General features: G+C 42.7%; 1 protein-coding gene across 1 annotated transcript in view; it reads right to left on the reverse strand.

Moving 5' to 3' along the window:
• The window catches only part of LOC146601765 (sucrase-isomaltase, intestinal-like), a 63,858-nt gene extending 47,015 nt beyond the window's left edge, over window positions 1–16,843 (reverse strand). Inside the window, exons 1-6 of the mRNA XM_085325914.1 lie at window positions 16,798–16,843; window positions 14,104–14,338; window positions 12,928–13,030; window positions 12,663–12,808; window positions 1,327–1,495; window positions 524–620 (exon numbers count right to left, since the gene is read on the reverse strand). Of these exons, the coding sequence (XP_085182040.1) occupies window positions 524–620; window positions 1,327–1,495; window positions 12,663–12,808; window positions 12,928–13,030; window positions 14,104–14,338; window positions 16,798–16,843 (796 nt within the window). The remainder of the gene's footprint in view (window positions 1–523; window positions 621–1,326; window positions 1,496–12,662; window positions 12,809–12,927; window positions 13,031–14,103; window positions 14,339–16,797) is intronic.
• Window positions 16,844–18,096: the final 1,253 nt, after the last annotated feature.

The following is an 18,096-nucleotide window of genomic DNA, read 5'->3' on the forward strand; positions in this document are numbered from 1 at the left end:
ATTTACACAGGAAGGAACCGCAACCTTGTGCTTAGGGTTCCTCTGCGCTATTTTAATCTTCTTATTGGAAGTCATTGCCTGCCAGGGGAAACTGGTTTTGTAGACCGAGTGAAGGTTCCCCTTTTCTCAAATTATACCACTAGATTAATACAGTAAGGTGACCATGGCAACGTGCAAAACTATTCTCCACAGACAGAATATAGGACTAACCTAAATTGATTCACTTCAGTTATGCTGATCCCAGAGGAAATTTCTTCCACCTTCTCCTCTCCCTGCTATGTGCATCTATTTTCAAAAAATTATTAATATGTTTTCACTGAAAATGTCTTGCCTTGTTTAACAGTCATTCTAATGAGATGCCTTTGAAAACTTTCTAGTACTTCCTGGAAACTCAGTTATGTAACAGTCAGTGATGTTTGTACCACATTGAAAAAGCAATCGGTAAAATAGTTGTTTATATTTACTGATTTAGCAGCTTTGTATATGTATGTAGTCCATATAGGGAATCCACATATCTTCTTACCTTGTGCGTTGGAGTTCAGGAGGAGAACACCATGGGCGTTGGAGTCTGTCTCTACGCACATATAGAAAGGGTGAACTCCATAAAGATTGGCAAATGGCTAAAAGATAAACAATACATTAAGTATGGTTGTGTTTTGCCCTTTTTCATAGTTTCTGTCAGATAGGTATACATGAAAAGACAGGGAAATAAATTCCTTTATAGTTAAATAAATCTGCTTTGAAAGGCTGGGGGGTTTTTTCCACCTAAAACCAATGCGAAGTTAAATTGATAGAATGAAAAGTATTTTTTTTTCTGCCTTATCACAGTGCTTCTTACTGGTCTCTCTGATTTAAACCTTCCATATTCTGCCAAACTGTCCAAAGTTACATGGATAAGAAATGCTTTGCTAGTTAAAATAGAAYCATCAAATTACTCTACTTTAGCAAAATACTTAGTCCAAGAATGAGTCCTGCTGAAGTCCAGCTTGTTTGGATGAACAGAGATTGACCTGAGCATGGAATTAAGTGCTTTTCTGAACCAGAATCTTGACACACATGGTATTATTTGCTGACAACTGATTGTGCTATAGAAGGTTTCTGATGAAAAGTTTCAAAGTCACCTCAGAATGACGCACRATTTTGCCATTTAATTAAAACATATGACACCAACAAAACATGTGACAAAGCACATTTTTCAGTCTTTGCCGTCAGTTCACATCAGCAGTATTATCATATAGAGAGAGATGTTCCCTTGGCAAAGCTGTAGTCTGACACTTTCTTTTTATGATATAAGTTAGGGAAAAAATGTTGCATTAATGCAGTTACCGCTGGTGCCTGATCCCTGCTGAACATGCCATAGGTAGCGAAGTTCATGCTGTGTTTGAAGGACGGGTGCTCGTGTTCACCAAATCCATACACTGAGGTGGATGGCACCGTAGTTGTAATCTGTAGATACTGGTTGGAAAAAATCAGGTCAGACAGGGATGTATCCCACCTGTAACAAATAGAGAGAGATAATTATTTTGCTTATGTTTAGTGTTCATCATTTTTATACATCATTAAGCTCATATCTGTATATTTAGACTTTTACTATATCATAACATAAAAACATACAATATGAAGAGGAATTCTATGCGTGCATCTAAGGTACTTAACCTAATACCTATTAAATTAATCTTGTAATGGCAGCAGACATCTCTTCTACTTACACGATCAAACACATCAGTATATTTTTAAAAAGAACAACTAAAATAAGAGAAGACACTATCTATAATCCTATTACCAAAATAAGTGGTTGCTTRTGCTATTTCTATGACAACCAACGGGGCAGGCTGAAGATTGTTATTACGCAGTGGGGTTCAGAATGCTTAATGAGAACAACAGACATTTAGTTGTTATCGGTTTTTATATTTAACGCTTTGTTGGATCAGGACCCAAATACTTTTGTTATCCCTGACTTTATAYAGGCACTTAGCACAGAAGAGTGATATCTTCCTCCAGATTCTGCCTGAATGAGATGTTTTTATTTGTGATGAGTTTCTCTTGCTTCTCTTGCCAGCTGAATGCCTTTATTTCTATTGAATCATCTGTGGACACAGGCTCACATTTTAATTAGGTGTTACATTCCGTTTCCTATCTCTAGTGCTATAATGAGCTGCAAGCTAGATGGGAAGAACACAGTCAAGCTGTGGAGAAGCGTTTTGCTAATGGTACTATGTACGCCATAAGTACTACATTTAGATAGCACCCTCTCGAGCCTTGTTTAACCATGAATTTGTTACAGCTAATTAAAATAAATGAGCCAAAGCCATAGAGCGTGGAAGTGGCTTAACTCTCCTTTTAATGGTGGTTTATCAATGATTTTGACAAAGTTAAATGGTTGATCAAATCGACCAGTAAATCAGAGAAGTGAAAGCTGGGCTGTATCAGTGGTGGAGCAGTGTTACACCTGCAAGGRCGAGCGCTCCATGGGAGCTCTCGTTCCCACCAGCGCCATCAAGTGAGCTGTGCATCCTCCTGTCTGGGGACCAGTCTTAGCTACTAGGAGCAGCAGCGGACTGGAAGGACACCGTCAGTCCTGCTYGGAGCTGAAGCTGCCCACATGCTCTGCTCTCCCCCGAGGGGAAGCAAGGACTGCAAGGACCCAGCTGCTCAGAAGGACACCCAGAGGTGAGTGCAAGGCATCCTGTGCCTCGTGATGCAAAATTCAGGCACAATCCATTCCTGAAGTATCCTGGACAAGTACTAGAGTCAAGCACACAYAAAGGGTCTATGCATTCTGAAGAAGTCTATTTGGCCTTTTTCACAGGCAGGGAAAATAAGAGTTTGTATTTAATGCTGAATTGGTTGTTTGCCAGCAGCAACTTTCCTTCCCTTCCATCATCTCCTCCACCTACACACTGTACTGGGTAAGGTTATTTTCTTCCAGGAAAGTTAACGTGCATAACGGATCCCTGAGAACCAGATCCAGCCCTTGGCAAGCAGAGGCCTTTCTGTACGAGGCTGCTGCTGCTAAGAAGGGGGACGTGCTCTCGGGCTATATTCAAGGCACAAGGAGCCCTGTCACATAGCCTGGCTCTGCACCGAGGGAGGCACRGTCACTGCTCTGAGCAGACCACGGGGTTATGTAAAAAGCAAAGGATGCCGGAGGGGAASTGCTTTGGGAAGAGCTTAAATAGCTGTCCTAACTCATTGAGCACTCTCCATGATGTCTGCTCGGAGGACACGAGGCTGTGTACGTCCTGGTACCCGCATTTCGGCACTGACATTTCCCATCGTGAGAGCAATTAGTGTTACCATGGCACTACAAGTGCTCCTGCTATTCGGCCAGCCCGCTCCCTACCCAGGAGGGGCGCTGGGGTGGCAAAAACTGCAACCCCAGTAACACAGCCTCTGCCCCACCAGGTCTTTAAATGCACAGAGATACCTCCGGCATTCCCCCGTGTCACCATCACACACTGAACTTCTCCGTCGTGTCACCTAAACGGAGCCYGGGGCTGCCGTTCCCGATAGCACAGCGCTCCTCATCGCGCTGCAGAGCCACCACTTTCCATCATTAGGGTCTTCCTGGTGGTTGGAATGGCCACGTGCTAAATACAGCGTTAGCTACAACATAAAAGTATCACAAAAGCAGGCAATGACACTCTTTCTCTCCTTTTTTTTTTTTTTTCGTAGCCATCATTTTGTCCCTCTAAAAGAAAGCATAGACACGTTTTCCCCTAACACTTTTCCATTTGCCTTCTCTCGCAAGTGGCTGCATTATGGTAAGCTATTATGTTACTTCAAAATATCACAATATTTGTTTGGGTTATGTTGGGAAAGAGCAATCATTTAAATGAAAAACAAATGTTTGTCATTCCTCAAACACTTGGAGACAATAAAAGAAAATGTTGTATTTCTCCCACCTCCCCTCCTGCTGGTTAAAAGCTGATAGAAGTAACAAAACAGGAGGGAACATAAAATGATACTCTACACACAGGCATTTGCATGGTTCTCCAACAATCTCACAAATCATAACAGTGTCATGATGGGCAACAGAAGGAATCTAAAAATGTCAAATACACCTGAGAGCCTGTCCWCTGTTAAAAATTAAGCCCCTAGTAGAAGTTACATGTCGAAAAGTCAGTGAATACCCAAACCTTTTGTTTTGCAGCAGAGTAGTTGCATTCTAGTTATTTTTGAAAATACTAATCCTTTAATGTAGATATATCCCTGCCTATAGAAAAATAGATTGGACTCTTGATATTCCTATCTGGGCTGTTGACTGCTAATATTTTACTGCTGCTTCTCCTGTAAGTCTGACTGATAAAAGGTAGTGCTTTCTTCCAAACACTGCACATCATACCTAGGAGTAAACCTCTATTTTTAACCTCTCATCAGGAAGAAAGAATGACTCAGGAGTGAAAACGACTGTGTAAAAATTAACATTTCTGCCCAGTACATGAGCAGAGAACAATTCAACATCCAGCAAGCATCCTTCAGGCTACCAGCACCAAATATAAGTACAATGAAGCAATGAAGTAGTTTTTAAAGATGGATAAGCAGATAGATAAAATATCTGGTTCATGTAGAAGGAGTAATTTAGGACTAACATTTTCATGGTGTTGGAAAAGGATGACTAAAAGGCAGTATAAAACAGTTTGCAGAACTGCAATCATCTATCCTTTGTAATACGAACTGAACCTGGCAGTTTACCCGCTTGCAGAACTTCATGCTGTTTACGTTTATTGGAGACCAGTAACTCTGCTGCTTGTACGACGGTGCAGAGCACTAACTCTTGCCTGCTGTGAATAAATAGCTGCTGGCACACGCTAAGAGGGCTCATAAAACCTCCGGAGTTAGGAGACATGGGATGAGTATACAGTACATCATTTTAGGACATGCGTGATGTATTATTTGAACATTCAAAATCATTTCCCATGTGACAGGACAAGAGGCAATGGGCAGAAACTGAAGCACAGGAAGCTCTGCCTGACCGTGAGGGGGAATTTCTTCACTGTGAGAGTGACAGAGCMCTGGCACAGGTTGCCCAGAGAGGTTGTGGAGTCTCCTTCTCTGCAGATCTTCAAGGCCTGCCTGGATGCAACCCCGTCTAACATACTCTAGGTGACCCTGCTGAGCGGGGAGGTTGGACTAGATGAGCTCCAGAGGTCCCTTCCAACCTTACTGATTCTGTGATTCTATGATTTCAGGTTGGGSCACTTTTATTTTTTGCAGTGAGCCCAAGAGAAGTGAGCTCTTTAAGATATGAGCAGGTCTCTCTTGCTTGCTCATTCTGAAGAAACGCTCCCTCTAACATCCGTTTTATTTGGCCTCCAGCTGCTTTGGAAACCACAGCCCTGCGGAGGGGTGCCCGCTGCCTGTGAGCTCTGCCCTGCTCACTTTAGGGTGCAAATGCAGGTGGAAACCTCACGTGCCTGTCAGAAAAGCAGGTCTAAGCGTCTGATCGGAGCTCGGCCGTATTGCATTCGTTTTCAGAGCGCACGGGCTAGCTCAGCATGAGCAGCCTGCGCATAAAGCAGTAAAGCACCTCAGTGACCAGGGAGTGTGCGCCCTATTTTTAGAAGATCCTCAAATATACTAACTCACCTTCCTTGAATTTTAAGAGATTAGCAGCCTTAGGATCCCAGGTCTCTGTGATTTCAGATTTCCGAAAAGCATTACTGTTCCCTACACAGCTGCAGCACGCCTGATTAGCTGCCGTCCTTGGAGCAACCGCAGGCACGACTGGCCTGCAAAAGGTGTGTCAAGAAGAAATTTTTATATATTCATCTTACTCTTAAGGTGATCTAACAAGTGGGAGAAGAGAGTTAACACCCTCCAACCAAAAGATTTTCCACAATCATAGAGTTTTAAAAATATATTTGTAGGAAATATTTATAACTATTGACATATTTTTGCTTTATTTCTACTGCATTCATCATCATGATATCAGGGTATCTCCTATAAATTGCTACATACATAACGCTTCATTTTTGTTCTAAAAAAACACTTGGATAAGGAATAGACCTGAAATCCTTCTTGCCTATGTAACATAAATCTTAATGATTAGAAGTCCAAGCTAATGGCTCTTACAAACTAGAAGCAAACTCAAGCTACCCATGCTGCACACAGTTTGCTCCTCTTGCTTTCAGCAAAATTGCAGTTTAAGAGAATGGCATTATAAATCATTCTAATAGCCTTGCCTATGTAAAAACTTCTTCATGGTAAGTGGCGTCTGTGCTTACTACCACAATCAATAAAAAAGGCAGCTGAACTCTGCAGCGGCCTCTTTGGAAATTAGAGAAGATCTTGATTAGATTTTTGTTATTTGTTCCATGTCTTCCCAACTGTGAAAGCAAGCAAAGTATTCCAAGCTTTTAATAGAGAGAATGGAGCATTTATTTGGCTTGGGAAGAATGTTCTGCCTCCCATTATTCATGTGATATCATGAAGTAAAAGTCACTTGGAGAATGGATATTAAAGTGGAAAATCAAATCAACAGTCCATCATTCCATAGGCTGTCTCCAGCAATGGCCCATGCTAGGTATCAGAGGGTGGCATAAGATGTCACGCGGAGACAGTTTTGCAATAATCTGCTTATGGAGGAAGTTTTYGGCTGTTTTCAGGGAATTAGTTTATGTTGTGAGACATAGAGACAAAAATAATWATTATTTTTTGTACAGATTATCTTTTATTATGCATGAATGTGTATCCTGCTGAACTTCCCATGTCAGTACTGCCCTGGGGCCATGAGTCCCACAGTAATTACACACTGCAAAATTAGTATGTCTGTGTTATTTATCTCTGCTTTAAAGCAAACAGTTTCAGGCCTTTTACTCTCTGTTCTTGAAGAAATCTATACTTTATTTAAGCCTTCATACACATGCTTTATTCTACCTTTCTGARTGGTTAATGGTAGGAGCAGAAAGGAAAACAGGATTCAGCCGGAGAGCACGTCACTAAACGATGCGGAGGCATTTCAGCCTGCTCAGTTTTGTTCCCTCGCCTGTCTTATTGCAGTGCAATTTTCTATACGGTTTTGATYAGTACAGGGTCCTGGCCAGTGACAGGCCACTTCCCCGTAAGAGCTGCAAGATCAGTTAGTGTGGGCAATGATTTATTAAATTAAAGCTGACTGCAAATTTCTTGACAAAACATTTTGCCACAGATCACGCCAGTTTGTCAAAACAGGTATTTCTGTAGAATCGTAGGAATGGGGAAAGGTTCCCTGCACCACAACTATGCCAAACAGCCGGTAGTTCAGGAATTTTACCTGCAGGGTGGAAAGCCACGGCCCAGTCCCAGTTTCTCATGGTTCAGATCAAAGACTTGGAGCCTTAAATCARCTGCAGGTTTTGGTTATGTCCCAGGCGAAATGAAAAGCACCTGGCATTTTTATAGGGTTCTGCCTTCCCCTTCCTCTAATCCAAGCTACTCGTGGCAGAGGTGAGGACTTGCCTGGGCCATAGATGAGGTAACAGAAATGCAGAGAAGGGTAAGGAAAAGGGGCAGGAGCAAGCAAGATCAGCTGGAGAAGAAAAATGAAAGCAGGGATGAGAACGGGCGACGTCAGAGTGTGGAAGAAAGCTAAGATGCATTACAKGGCGGGGGAGAGACACGGAGGCAGGCCAAGAGCCACCCACCGGCGTTTCCGAGGTCTCGGGGCACCCAGTGGAGCCTGGATCATTTCCCTGCATGACCCCATCTAATCTTGACCCCATGCAGGCAAAACAGTAGCTGTTGCTTGATTACCTTGGAGCAAGCTGAAAATGTAGCGGGACTGTGCTTTTTATTCTTGATCCTGACTCCACATGTGGTTTGCAATCAGCTGTTAATGGCTCTTCCCTTACATAATTCATTCCTCTCCCTGTTTATTGTGATTACACATAGCTCTGAATTTATCCTGCCTTCCTCAAGCCGATACTCAGGTACTTCTGCTATCACAAAGGCTCCTTGCGCAGAACGAGTGGGAGAAATGCCTGTAAATCACATTCAGGAATATCTGCAGTCTCTAGATTTCCACTTCCTCTCCTCTACAATATTTTCGATGTGGTATTAAATCATTCCTCACAAGGAGGTTTTGTGTACACAAGTGGCAGAGCGAGGATGGATTTTTATATCAAATGGATGGACCACAATCTTGCTGTGATCTTCATATGTATGTCCTGTTATTTCATTGCTACAAAGTTTAAAGAACAAATACAAATTTATTGAACCCAGGATAGACTCTGGACTATGGAAAGGATAAAGGAGAAATAAAAATACAGATGTTCATAGCAACTGTTGTAGAGAACTTCCCAAAATCTTAATATGTTTCTGCTTAAGACAGACTGTTCMCTATAAGGATTGTAGCAGTCGCACCAGAATACTCCCAGCAARGACAGACACTGGGGATTAGGAGGAATTTTGGGGAGGGAAGGGGATTAGTGGGTCATACAACACAGCAAAGCTGCTGATGAGAGACAACKTTCATCATGTAAAACACTTCTGAGCATTTGGGATTGCTTTACAATGAGAGAGCCTTCTTTTAGAGATGCCAGAAAGGTCCAGCAGTGAGTGGGAATCTGGTTTTGTATAGACAGTATTTATTACCCATTCAAACATGGGGAGCACAATTGCAGCACCTCCCAGATAGGCTTCATTTGTCCACACCAACTATTTTTGATCAATATTTGTGTGCACACAAAGATTAATGATTGAATGATTGATTCAGCTGCTCACTGAGATAGCAAGGTCACAGCCATATAYATCCTCGAATAGGCAAGAGAAATCCCTCCAGGTGTTAAATGCTTGACTGTTTCTCAGAGACACTTCCCTTGCAACCTCCTTTGATATGTCATGTTGGATATGGAGGCAGCAGGCTGTGCAGCTCAGTGCTTGGCCCTAGGTGTGCTGGCGTTCCTGGAGGACCCGGCTCAGGAGGGGTTCAGAGGAGAAATGAGGGTTTTAATGTCTTTGCTGCTGACTCTGTCTAGGACAAGGAGAGGGTGGGACAAGGCAAAGGGCAAAGATGAAGACATCCATCACTGCAGAGCCTTCCTTGAGTGCCYTTCGCTCTCCTCATACTGATTCATGACACCCCACGGAAGGGAAAGAAAAGGAGAATACCGCAGACTCTCGCCTTACCTCCCTACAAAATTAAATGAAAAAGAAGATTTCCTACATAACTAACRGGAAATGGCCAGGCTAGTTGGAACATGACTGGCATGTGCAGCCTTTGAGATGTTCCACCTCAGTCACCTGGGAAGGGCGCTGGAAGGGACAAGCTACCAGCTGTGCTGCTCAGGAAAGGTGATGCTCTGGAAAGCAGTGTCACTCGCACAGAAACACGGCAGCATGCGTGTCAGCCTGGGCCAGTAGGGAGGCATCTTCAGTCATCCCCACCACCTGGCTGGTGGGAATCAGCTCGGGCTTCCAGGGAGGAGACACAACCACAGAGCAAGGCCGGAAAAGCACCATGCTCTGGTCATGAAAAACACCTCTGAAACAACCGCTATCCGGAGCTGGTGCAGAGAYGACTGCTCTGTCCTCGGTCACATCCACCTCGCGCTGGCATGGCTGCCCCTGCACCCACAGTCGCCTGGGGATTTCCTAGGCAAATCTTGGCCCACAGCTTGGCTGGGCCATAGTGGTTGCTGCTACTGCAGCACAGCAGCAAAAAGGGGAAGACACACTGACCTGGCTGCCCTGCTGGTGGGCTTTAAACAGCCTGGATACTCCTGTCTTGTCTACACCAGGGAKAAAATTCCCAGCAGATCCACAGTGGTTCCTGCTGCTGGCTTGTGACATCCGGCAAGCCTGTGCTTGGAKGTAGACCTCCTGTGGGGCTGAACCTGCTTCTGGGCAAGTTTAACCAGTGCAAAAGTCTGCGTAACGTCATGCACGTCACCAGTGCTCTCCCGGATCTAGCTAGCAGATACAGTCATCAGATACAGTGGGAATACCTCTGAAACACCGTTTACTATAGCTTTGTCCTCTCTAGTCAAGCAGATGCCACTGCCCACGGCTTTCATGTCAGAAAGTATAACCTACTTTCCTACTTTTAAATAAATTTTCCTTATGCACAATTCTTATGATCACTAGGGAAGTTACAAATCTAGAGATATTTCTGAGCATCCACATTCAATTACTCTGATGGGCTGAATGAACGAATGAATGAAAGAAGCATTTTTGCCCCTCGCACAGGGAATTTCACTCCAAATGTGATTCAGTTGTGAGAGGAATTGCTCCCTGCTGGAATGTGATCCTTCAGTCTGTAAGCACCGGCTGTGCCATTTGACACAGAACAAAATTTCCTGGGAACATAAAATTTTCTTTCTATATGCAAAATCCCATGTCTCTCTGCTGATGAGAATCTTTTAGTAGCAGCACTGCCAATGTTTGCAGGATAAAAACCTATTACCCAGGCGTAATATTCACCTATAATTTTCTTTTTTTAAAAAAAAAGTTGGTTGGATTTCAAAAGAACTCCATTAACTGTCTTGACACAATGCACACTTTTCCAGTGGCAATGTTTAATAGCAGCACGTTGCTGCTGAAATCTGGGCAACTGATATTAACCAAGACTGCCCTCTACCTTCCTTCACCATGCAGCGCTCTCCTCTCCCAAGCCAATGCTGCCACCGAGCACAAAGTTTTGGAAAGCAACCTGCGAGCGCCCTGCTGCAGAGAGGAGAGGACAAGGCCTGCTCAGACCCCAGGGCGAGCGGGTAAATGTGCTCTCCTGGAAAACTCATGCTTCTCCAGCTCTCACCAGCACTCAGCTTTTGGCAGCTCAGGAAATCAGATCTTACGTTTGCTTCCTGCTGGGCACTTCCCCTTAGCTGGGACCCCCCGAGTCAGAGGACACTTTGAATAATCGAGACCAAACTGCTGGGCTTCGGGTCAAGGTGAGGAGGAGTGGAAGGGAACACGCTATGAGCGAGGTGGTAGTCATTTTCCATTATGCATTCACCTCTTCAATCATAACTCCAATTAATGAGTCCTTACAAAAATCTCTTATTGCAAAGAAGAAACAAAATGGGCCTTTAAATTAAGCCCACTGTTTCCACAAAGCTGCTAAGTCTAAAGAGAAATTAAATTATTTTTGTTATCTGAGTAATGCATAATACATTCATTTACAAGAGCCTGTAAAAAGAAAACTTTACAGAATTGGCTGTGATGTCTATAAAAAGAGATGCTTCAAAATTGTAATTTAAAAGAATGGGCAGCTAATTAAAAACCCAGTGTGGTGGTTCCATCTCCAGACTCAGACTGTTTTAGAGGTCATATTCTCCTGCATGAGTCACACATGTTACGCCATCTTACATTTCTTGCAAAGATAATGTTTATGTTTTGAGTTTGTTTAACAAAGAGCTTCTGGGAAAGAAAAATTCTGATCTACTTTTTTGCTTTTTGATTTAGGGTTAAGTCTTCCAATGCATAAGAATACCTCAACAACCTGGGCACGTGCTTTGAGGAGACACCACCTGCAATAACGGTGCAGGGCAAGGATGGAAGAGGTGGTGCTGGGGGCACAGCRCCTGCACTACAGCTGTTTCAGGAGGAGCCTGTGCACAGCCAGAAGACACAGCATGGGCTCCTGGCGCACCCCTGCCAGCTCCTTTTTGTGGGGAAGGAGTCTAAGTCACGTTCCTCCAGACCACTGCCAGCACAACTAGGTATAATCAGGAGATCCGAAATGGGCCACCAATACGAATTAACATGCTGATACAGACACAACACTAGACGCCCATGAGCAGCAGGACACTTTATCTCTCCCAAGGTCCTGCTGCGACTGCACCCGTATTTATACGTTTTGTCTGTCTCCTTCACCCCCCTGAGGGACACGATAACGCAGTCTACAATGCCGGAATTCATCTCTGCAGCTGGCCGCAGGCTGCTGCTAACGCTGGCCTGGAGCAGCACCAAAGCAAACTGGCAAGAACACACCTCGATTGGGATGGAGGGAGGTACTCTTTCCAAACAAATCTTTTGCTCAGTAGAGTTACACAGAAGAGATGTGTCGGCTTAAAGCAAGAAAATGAGAAATYATGAAATCTGCTGACATTTGCTGCTGTGGGGGACTTTCACTGACCTTAAAAATACAATACCAGTTGATAAAACAGCTAGTACTTTTGCAGTGTGACAAATTAGACCCACAAATGCCATTCACTGTCTTCACACAATTAAAACTGGTAGAAGTTAGAGTCCTAAGAGACTAGAGTAGAGTAGCAGAGTTAGAGCCCTAAGTAAGAGGACTAAAGCCTCCATGGATTTCAGCTTTCCTTTCCTAGACCATCATTTGTGAGRGTCACAAGAGATTTGGTGATCAATTTATGACATACTAAAACTTCACAAATTTCAGAAAATTGCAGTTCAGTGCTTTTAGTAAGTTAGTCTACCAACACCTCAAGTTGTGCTTTTAGAAACTGTACTCTCAAAAGTTRTTTGTCTTATTGAACAAACTTTCCTGCATGCATGTACATATTCACCCATTACACAGGCACATATTTATATTAATAATGAGTGTTTTCTAGGGACAAGGCATAAATCTGGATATATGACACATCCAATTTACGGTTGAGGGAAAAAACAGGGATTCTTTCCTGTGTTCCACTGACCCAAGCAAGAGAGTATTAGAAGTAGTGCTTCTCTGTTCTTACTTTCTGAAAAAAAAGGTTAATAAATTTTGTACTCACAGCACTGTGCCAGTGCTTTTCCTCTTGATTCTGAAGTGAAAGGTATCATCAGCAAACTCAATGTCATAGCTGGTGTCATCAGCAGCAACAGAAGGGGATTCAATTTTGAGTGGAACTTCAAATCGCTGGCGGTTAGGATCATAAATCTAAACCAAGGCAAGGAGGACCCAGACGAGTACATTATTTTGTTAGCTTACGGTATTTAGTTTAAAGGACTTTTTTCTTTTTTCTTTTTCTCTCTTTTTTTTTTTCCGAAGATACTCACTTTAAACCTGAGTCTGTCCCTTGTCTGGAACTCCACATCTATGGCAACAGGAGAAATGTCATTTCCGAACAGCGACAACGTCTGGCGTTTGTTCAGTGTTATCCTGTGACAGAAATACTTTTAATGCCAACCACCACTGATCCCATCATATAACCACTGTAAAAAGGTGAGGGGGAAGTAGAAGGGTAGAGCAACTCTATTATTCTGCATCATTTCTATAAAAAATCATTGATCTGTCAAGAGAAATAATCTCTGAACATAAACTTTTGCTGAAGTCAGCCTCAGCTCTGCTTGCTGAGATTCCACCAGGCTGGTCTTTTCAGCAGAAGTTTCTACAGAAGATCTTTTACAGATGTGTTTGTTTATTTTACAGGTTGCCCAGAGAGATTTTGCAGTCTCTGTCCTTGGAGATAGCCAAAACGTTTCTGGACACTGTCCTGGACAACCTATTCTAGGTGACCCTCTCTGAGCAGGGGTTTGGGCTAGATGAGCTCCAAAGGTCCTTTCCAGCCTCAACTATTCAGTGATTCGGTGAGAAGGCCTGTACATCACAGCCAGGGACCACAGGGGGTAATAACTGTACAACCTTTACACTCATCCTCGAATCAAGCCCCAAATGTGTGGTGCTTTGGGTATTCCAATCAAATCATTAATGTTTTTCACTATCTCGTATCTATTGATTCTTTACCCATAGAGGTCAGAGCACTTTATAAAGAAGAGAGTAGTATGTGGTAGAATTTATTTTGTCCAAGTTTAAATCCAAAAATGAGATATCTGAATCTAAGAGAGTCAGCTTAGGCTCTCCTCATGGTTAAGGGATAAAATAGGTCCTGCCAAGGTAGAAGTTGCCAAGCCTACTGAAGTCACAGCTCTTAGGATGGGATGAATCACCTTGTTCAAGCACCTGTTTTCTTCACTGTTAACGTGGTATGACTAGCTCAAATGTAGATGCTAACTGTCCTAAGGGCAGACTGGTGAAACACACTCGTTATCCACACCTTCACAAGCTGGGCACAGATAGGGAAATAGAGTGTGGAGAGTCTCCAAAAAACTACTTTTAGGCCGAGAACGGGAAGCCAGGCTGGTGCCAACCCAAGCTAACAAACCCTGCAGTGCCCCATCCTTGCCACTGTGCAATTAAAGACTGCAGCATTACAGGATGCATGGCAAATTTACCTCCAGCCTTTAGCCGTCTTTTCTGCATTCCCACCTAGAGAATAGCCGTAAGGACTGTCTTCTGGGAAGAAGCACCAGGGGGCATTTGGCACATCGGTGGAACACCAAGTGCAGCCCCTTGCTTCACATTTCTCCTGGGAAGCCCCGGGCTGCGGGTGGCAGTCGATGCGGCTCTTAACTGGAAGCTCTCGAGAACATTGCAAGTCTTCGCCAGAGCCAACACTCGGTCCTAGGGCTGAACCAGGAAAGAAGAAAAAAATAACAGTCAAGGTACAGTGCAAACTTGTATGAGGCGAGTAAAAAGCAACGCAAACTTCTTCGGTGATTATTGGGGTTTTCCCATTTTGAAGCTGAAATACGTGATTCTTTGGGCTGAAATGACCTCACAGCAGCTTACATGCTCGTGACTGAAACAGGAGGAACTTCTGCATACCAACACACTGAAAGGTCTGCACAGGTCTTGGTCAGAGCTTCTGGTGTTCGGCCGAAGCACGACTAACTTGAAATACTCATGGGTGGTTAAATAATGAAATAATGAAACTGCTACTGAGGTATGGAAACAACTCCTCAGCCTGGTTGAACAGGAAGCATAATTCCATAAGGACTAAAAGTGTTATGGATATTAAAATACTACATTTTCAGCATGCTTATTCTGTCTCGTGGTATATACACAGAGATTATATATACAAGTATAATACAAATAAATGTGTGAAATCAGCATGCACATATACAGTATATATATTGTACATATACATGCAAATAAAATACTGATTGCATGTATCTTTGTATTACTGTTTCATTTATATTTTATGTACAATATATACATATTATTCATTTGTTAGTGTTAGTATAGCTAGGGTTGTGAATGGAAGGAAAATACTGAGAGTAAAAGAAAAGCACAAATCAGTCAGTCTCAGAAGCATCCTGACAAAAMCCTCTTACGTAAGGTGCTAAATCTTTTCCTTTTTCTAGCCGCTGGTCTAGCCCTGCAATTCCCCTTTGAGGAACAAGCCTACCGGAATTAGGGGGGCTGTACCACCCGCTMCCTACGGTAATAACAAAACACTATGTTATCAAATATTCTGAAAAGAGAGCAGGCGTGCTGCAGACAGTGTACTTATTTTGAAGTTAACTTACGTCATTTTAGTCATTACAACAATATTCAGGGATTTAAGCTATTTGAAAAATAATTACTCTGTTCTAGAAAATGACTAATACCTCTGCTTTAAAAATTTTTGTATGGACTATTATGCATCTGAAAACTTAAAACACGATTGCTCATACAGTCTGGACTTCTCCATACAAGTAAGTTTAGGTGCACAAGCACAAACAGTTATTTATATAATGAAAAAAATATAGACTAAAACCGCAGATTCACTAGAAAATTACATCCTTCCATTAGGCCAGCATTTATTTCCAGAGGTTGGGAACGGAGAGAAGTGAGAGCTTAATGCTGTCTGCCTTTACGTTTTCAGAAAAGCATAAACCTGTCTCCAACCCCGGCGGTTCCCGCTGGAGCGGGGGCCAGCGCGGGAGCACCCTGGGGGAAAGGCCCGCGTCTGGCGTCGCCGGGGTCCTGGGCTTTGCAGTAAACCCAGCTCGTCGTTGGCACACGGTCCSTGTGAAACCTGCTAGCAGTAGGAATTAAGCAGTTCGGTCCTGTTAACCTTCCCCAGCTGGCATAGCCCCCCTCGGCTCGCGCTCTTGCTTTTGGGGGCAGGGAGCCAACCGTGTGGGTTGCCAACTGCCTGTGTGGGTGCCAAAAGGATTTTTTAATTCAATCTTTTTCCTCAGTGTGAAACATAAGTTTTCCAGTAGATTTTGAAATCCAGCACTCGCAGGTTCTAGCAGGTGAACAAGGTCGTATTCCCTTTCACCCCGTGTTTTTAGGTTTACTTCTATTAAGGTACAAATGGGATAGTAGTAAGTAGGAAGATGCTAAATCCCTTTTTCTTTCTTTACTTATTAAAAATATTTTAAAGCCTCTAAATCTTTTTCACAGCACTTATGGCCCATTTCTTTGTAAACATACATAGAAAATGAAATGCAAATGAGCAGCTGAATTTAGCAATGGCTGTGGCTACTTGCTGCTTTTTCATGATAATTTCCATGGGAACAAAGCTAAAGAGAGGTAGTTGAAATATTTACGTGAAAAATTGTGCCTACTGGTTTTTAAGGCCCCTCACTATAATTCTGTGAAATTAGGTTAGAAAATGCTGCAATGAACCATAAGCAAGGAATTAAAATATTACCGTACTCCTTCCAGTTAAACAGTATTAGTCTTCACATTTTGGGTTCATCTACACATTTCAAAGATACGTTTGCTGCACAGATTCTCTTTGCTTTATCTAGCCACATTCTCCCTTCATCACACTCCAGACTGAATTAACCCTGGTAGAAATAGATATAAAATCACTGTAAATAAACTAGCAAAGCACTTTCAGTAGCTGAATAGTGCCATTGACTTCAGCATGTCTATTCTGGTGCTCAAGTGCTAAATATTGGGATATACTTCTAAACAAGCTAGTCCTGCCGTCTTCCTATAGCGCCTCCTGTCACCTCCTATGGATTTAAACCTATTCCCTTTTCTGTGTACAATGCGGCATATCTCCTCCCTAAGAACTTCTACTGTTGCTGTAAAGYTTATATCCTGTCTTTGAAGCCTATATCAAGGCAGAAATACCGTGCACTTACCTGCTAGCACAACGGCCAAGAAGCAGAGACTCTTSATTCTCCCCATGGCCAGCTGCTGACTTCTGCACACCGCATGTTGTCTTTTATACAAGGCAGAGACCGGATAAGCACTGGTTCAGGTGAGTAACACAAGACAGTGCAAATATTTTTTTAATCTCAACATTCATATCTTTCCTGAGATTAATTATAACACATGACCTTGCCTGCATATAAGAATGTATCTAAGCAGATAAGACATGACCTGGTTACTAATTTTCCATAAATTTTGCTAAACTTCTGAATGCTAACTTTGAGAAAATTGATTTCCTAAGACCTCCCCCAGAGCCCCTATAAAATTAAACTTTCAAAGACCCCTTCATTTTTTAAACAAACATCTTAAGAAAAATCAATGAGTTTTTACCAGAGTCTATCTTTTCCTGATTTGATACTATCTTTTGTCACACGTATTATAATACAAATTAAAAGTCTGGAGAGAAATAGTCAGTGGAAGAGTCTTCAATAAAACACAAAATTGATATTCTGGTCTTCACAAAATGACATTTTTCTTCCAATTATTTAATGACAAGAGCCAYCAGAGTAAATGTGTGATCTCTAGTAAATTTTGATTTAGATGAAGCATCTTTCCAGAGAAAAATCTTTCTATACAGACATTATCTAGCAAATATATTGGTGTCTAGCACAAAATACCTTTTTAAAATGTTTTCAAGCATTACCAGAGAGAAGCACCTGTAATTCAGACTGTTTTCACACCAGTCCCTCACTATCTGACCTACTAAAAGAAAAGCAGCCTGACAGCAAGTGGTTTGTAAGGATTTGTGCTGAGCAGGAGAGAAATGCCATAGTCCCACGAACCTTACAGGAGCGCAGCGCACACCACCAAACCACCTAGGCCTCCCAGATTACAACTGTGAACATTCAGGCTCCGAAACTGCAGCTCACCAAGCTGTTGGCATCATCCGCGTACTTCTGCGGCGAGTAGCCATCAGCCACAGGGCCAGGAGAAGACGGCACCCTCCGCTAGACCTGCGACACCTCCCACACGAGCCTCACTCTCATCTCTCCGCTGGTAGTTTTGCTCAAAACTGATCTTTTGGGTGTGTATCCTTTTAGTAGTCAAAAGGTATGATAGATAAACAGCAGTAATTGAAATTAGTGTTTAACTCCCAAGCTATGTGTTATTCTTTAGAAATATGTATCATTACTCATTTTTGCCAAAAGTTGGACTAAATCAGTAAACTCAAATGACAAGCTGTACACGCTTCATCTCCTTTCAAGCTCAGTTGAGAAGGAAATAATTCT

This window comes from Rhea americana, unplaced genomic scaffold (assembly GCF_003343005.1).
Source record: "Rhea americana isolate MKP2758 unplaced genomic scaffold, rheAme1 scaffold_1, whole genome shotgun sequence".
NCBI lineage: Eukaryota > Metazoa > Chordata > Aves > Rheiformes > Rheidae > Rhea > Rhea americana.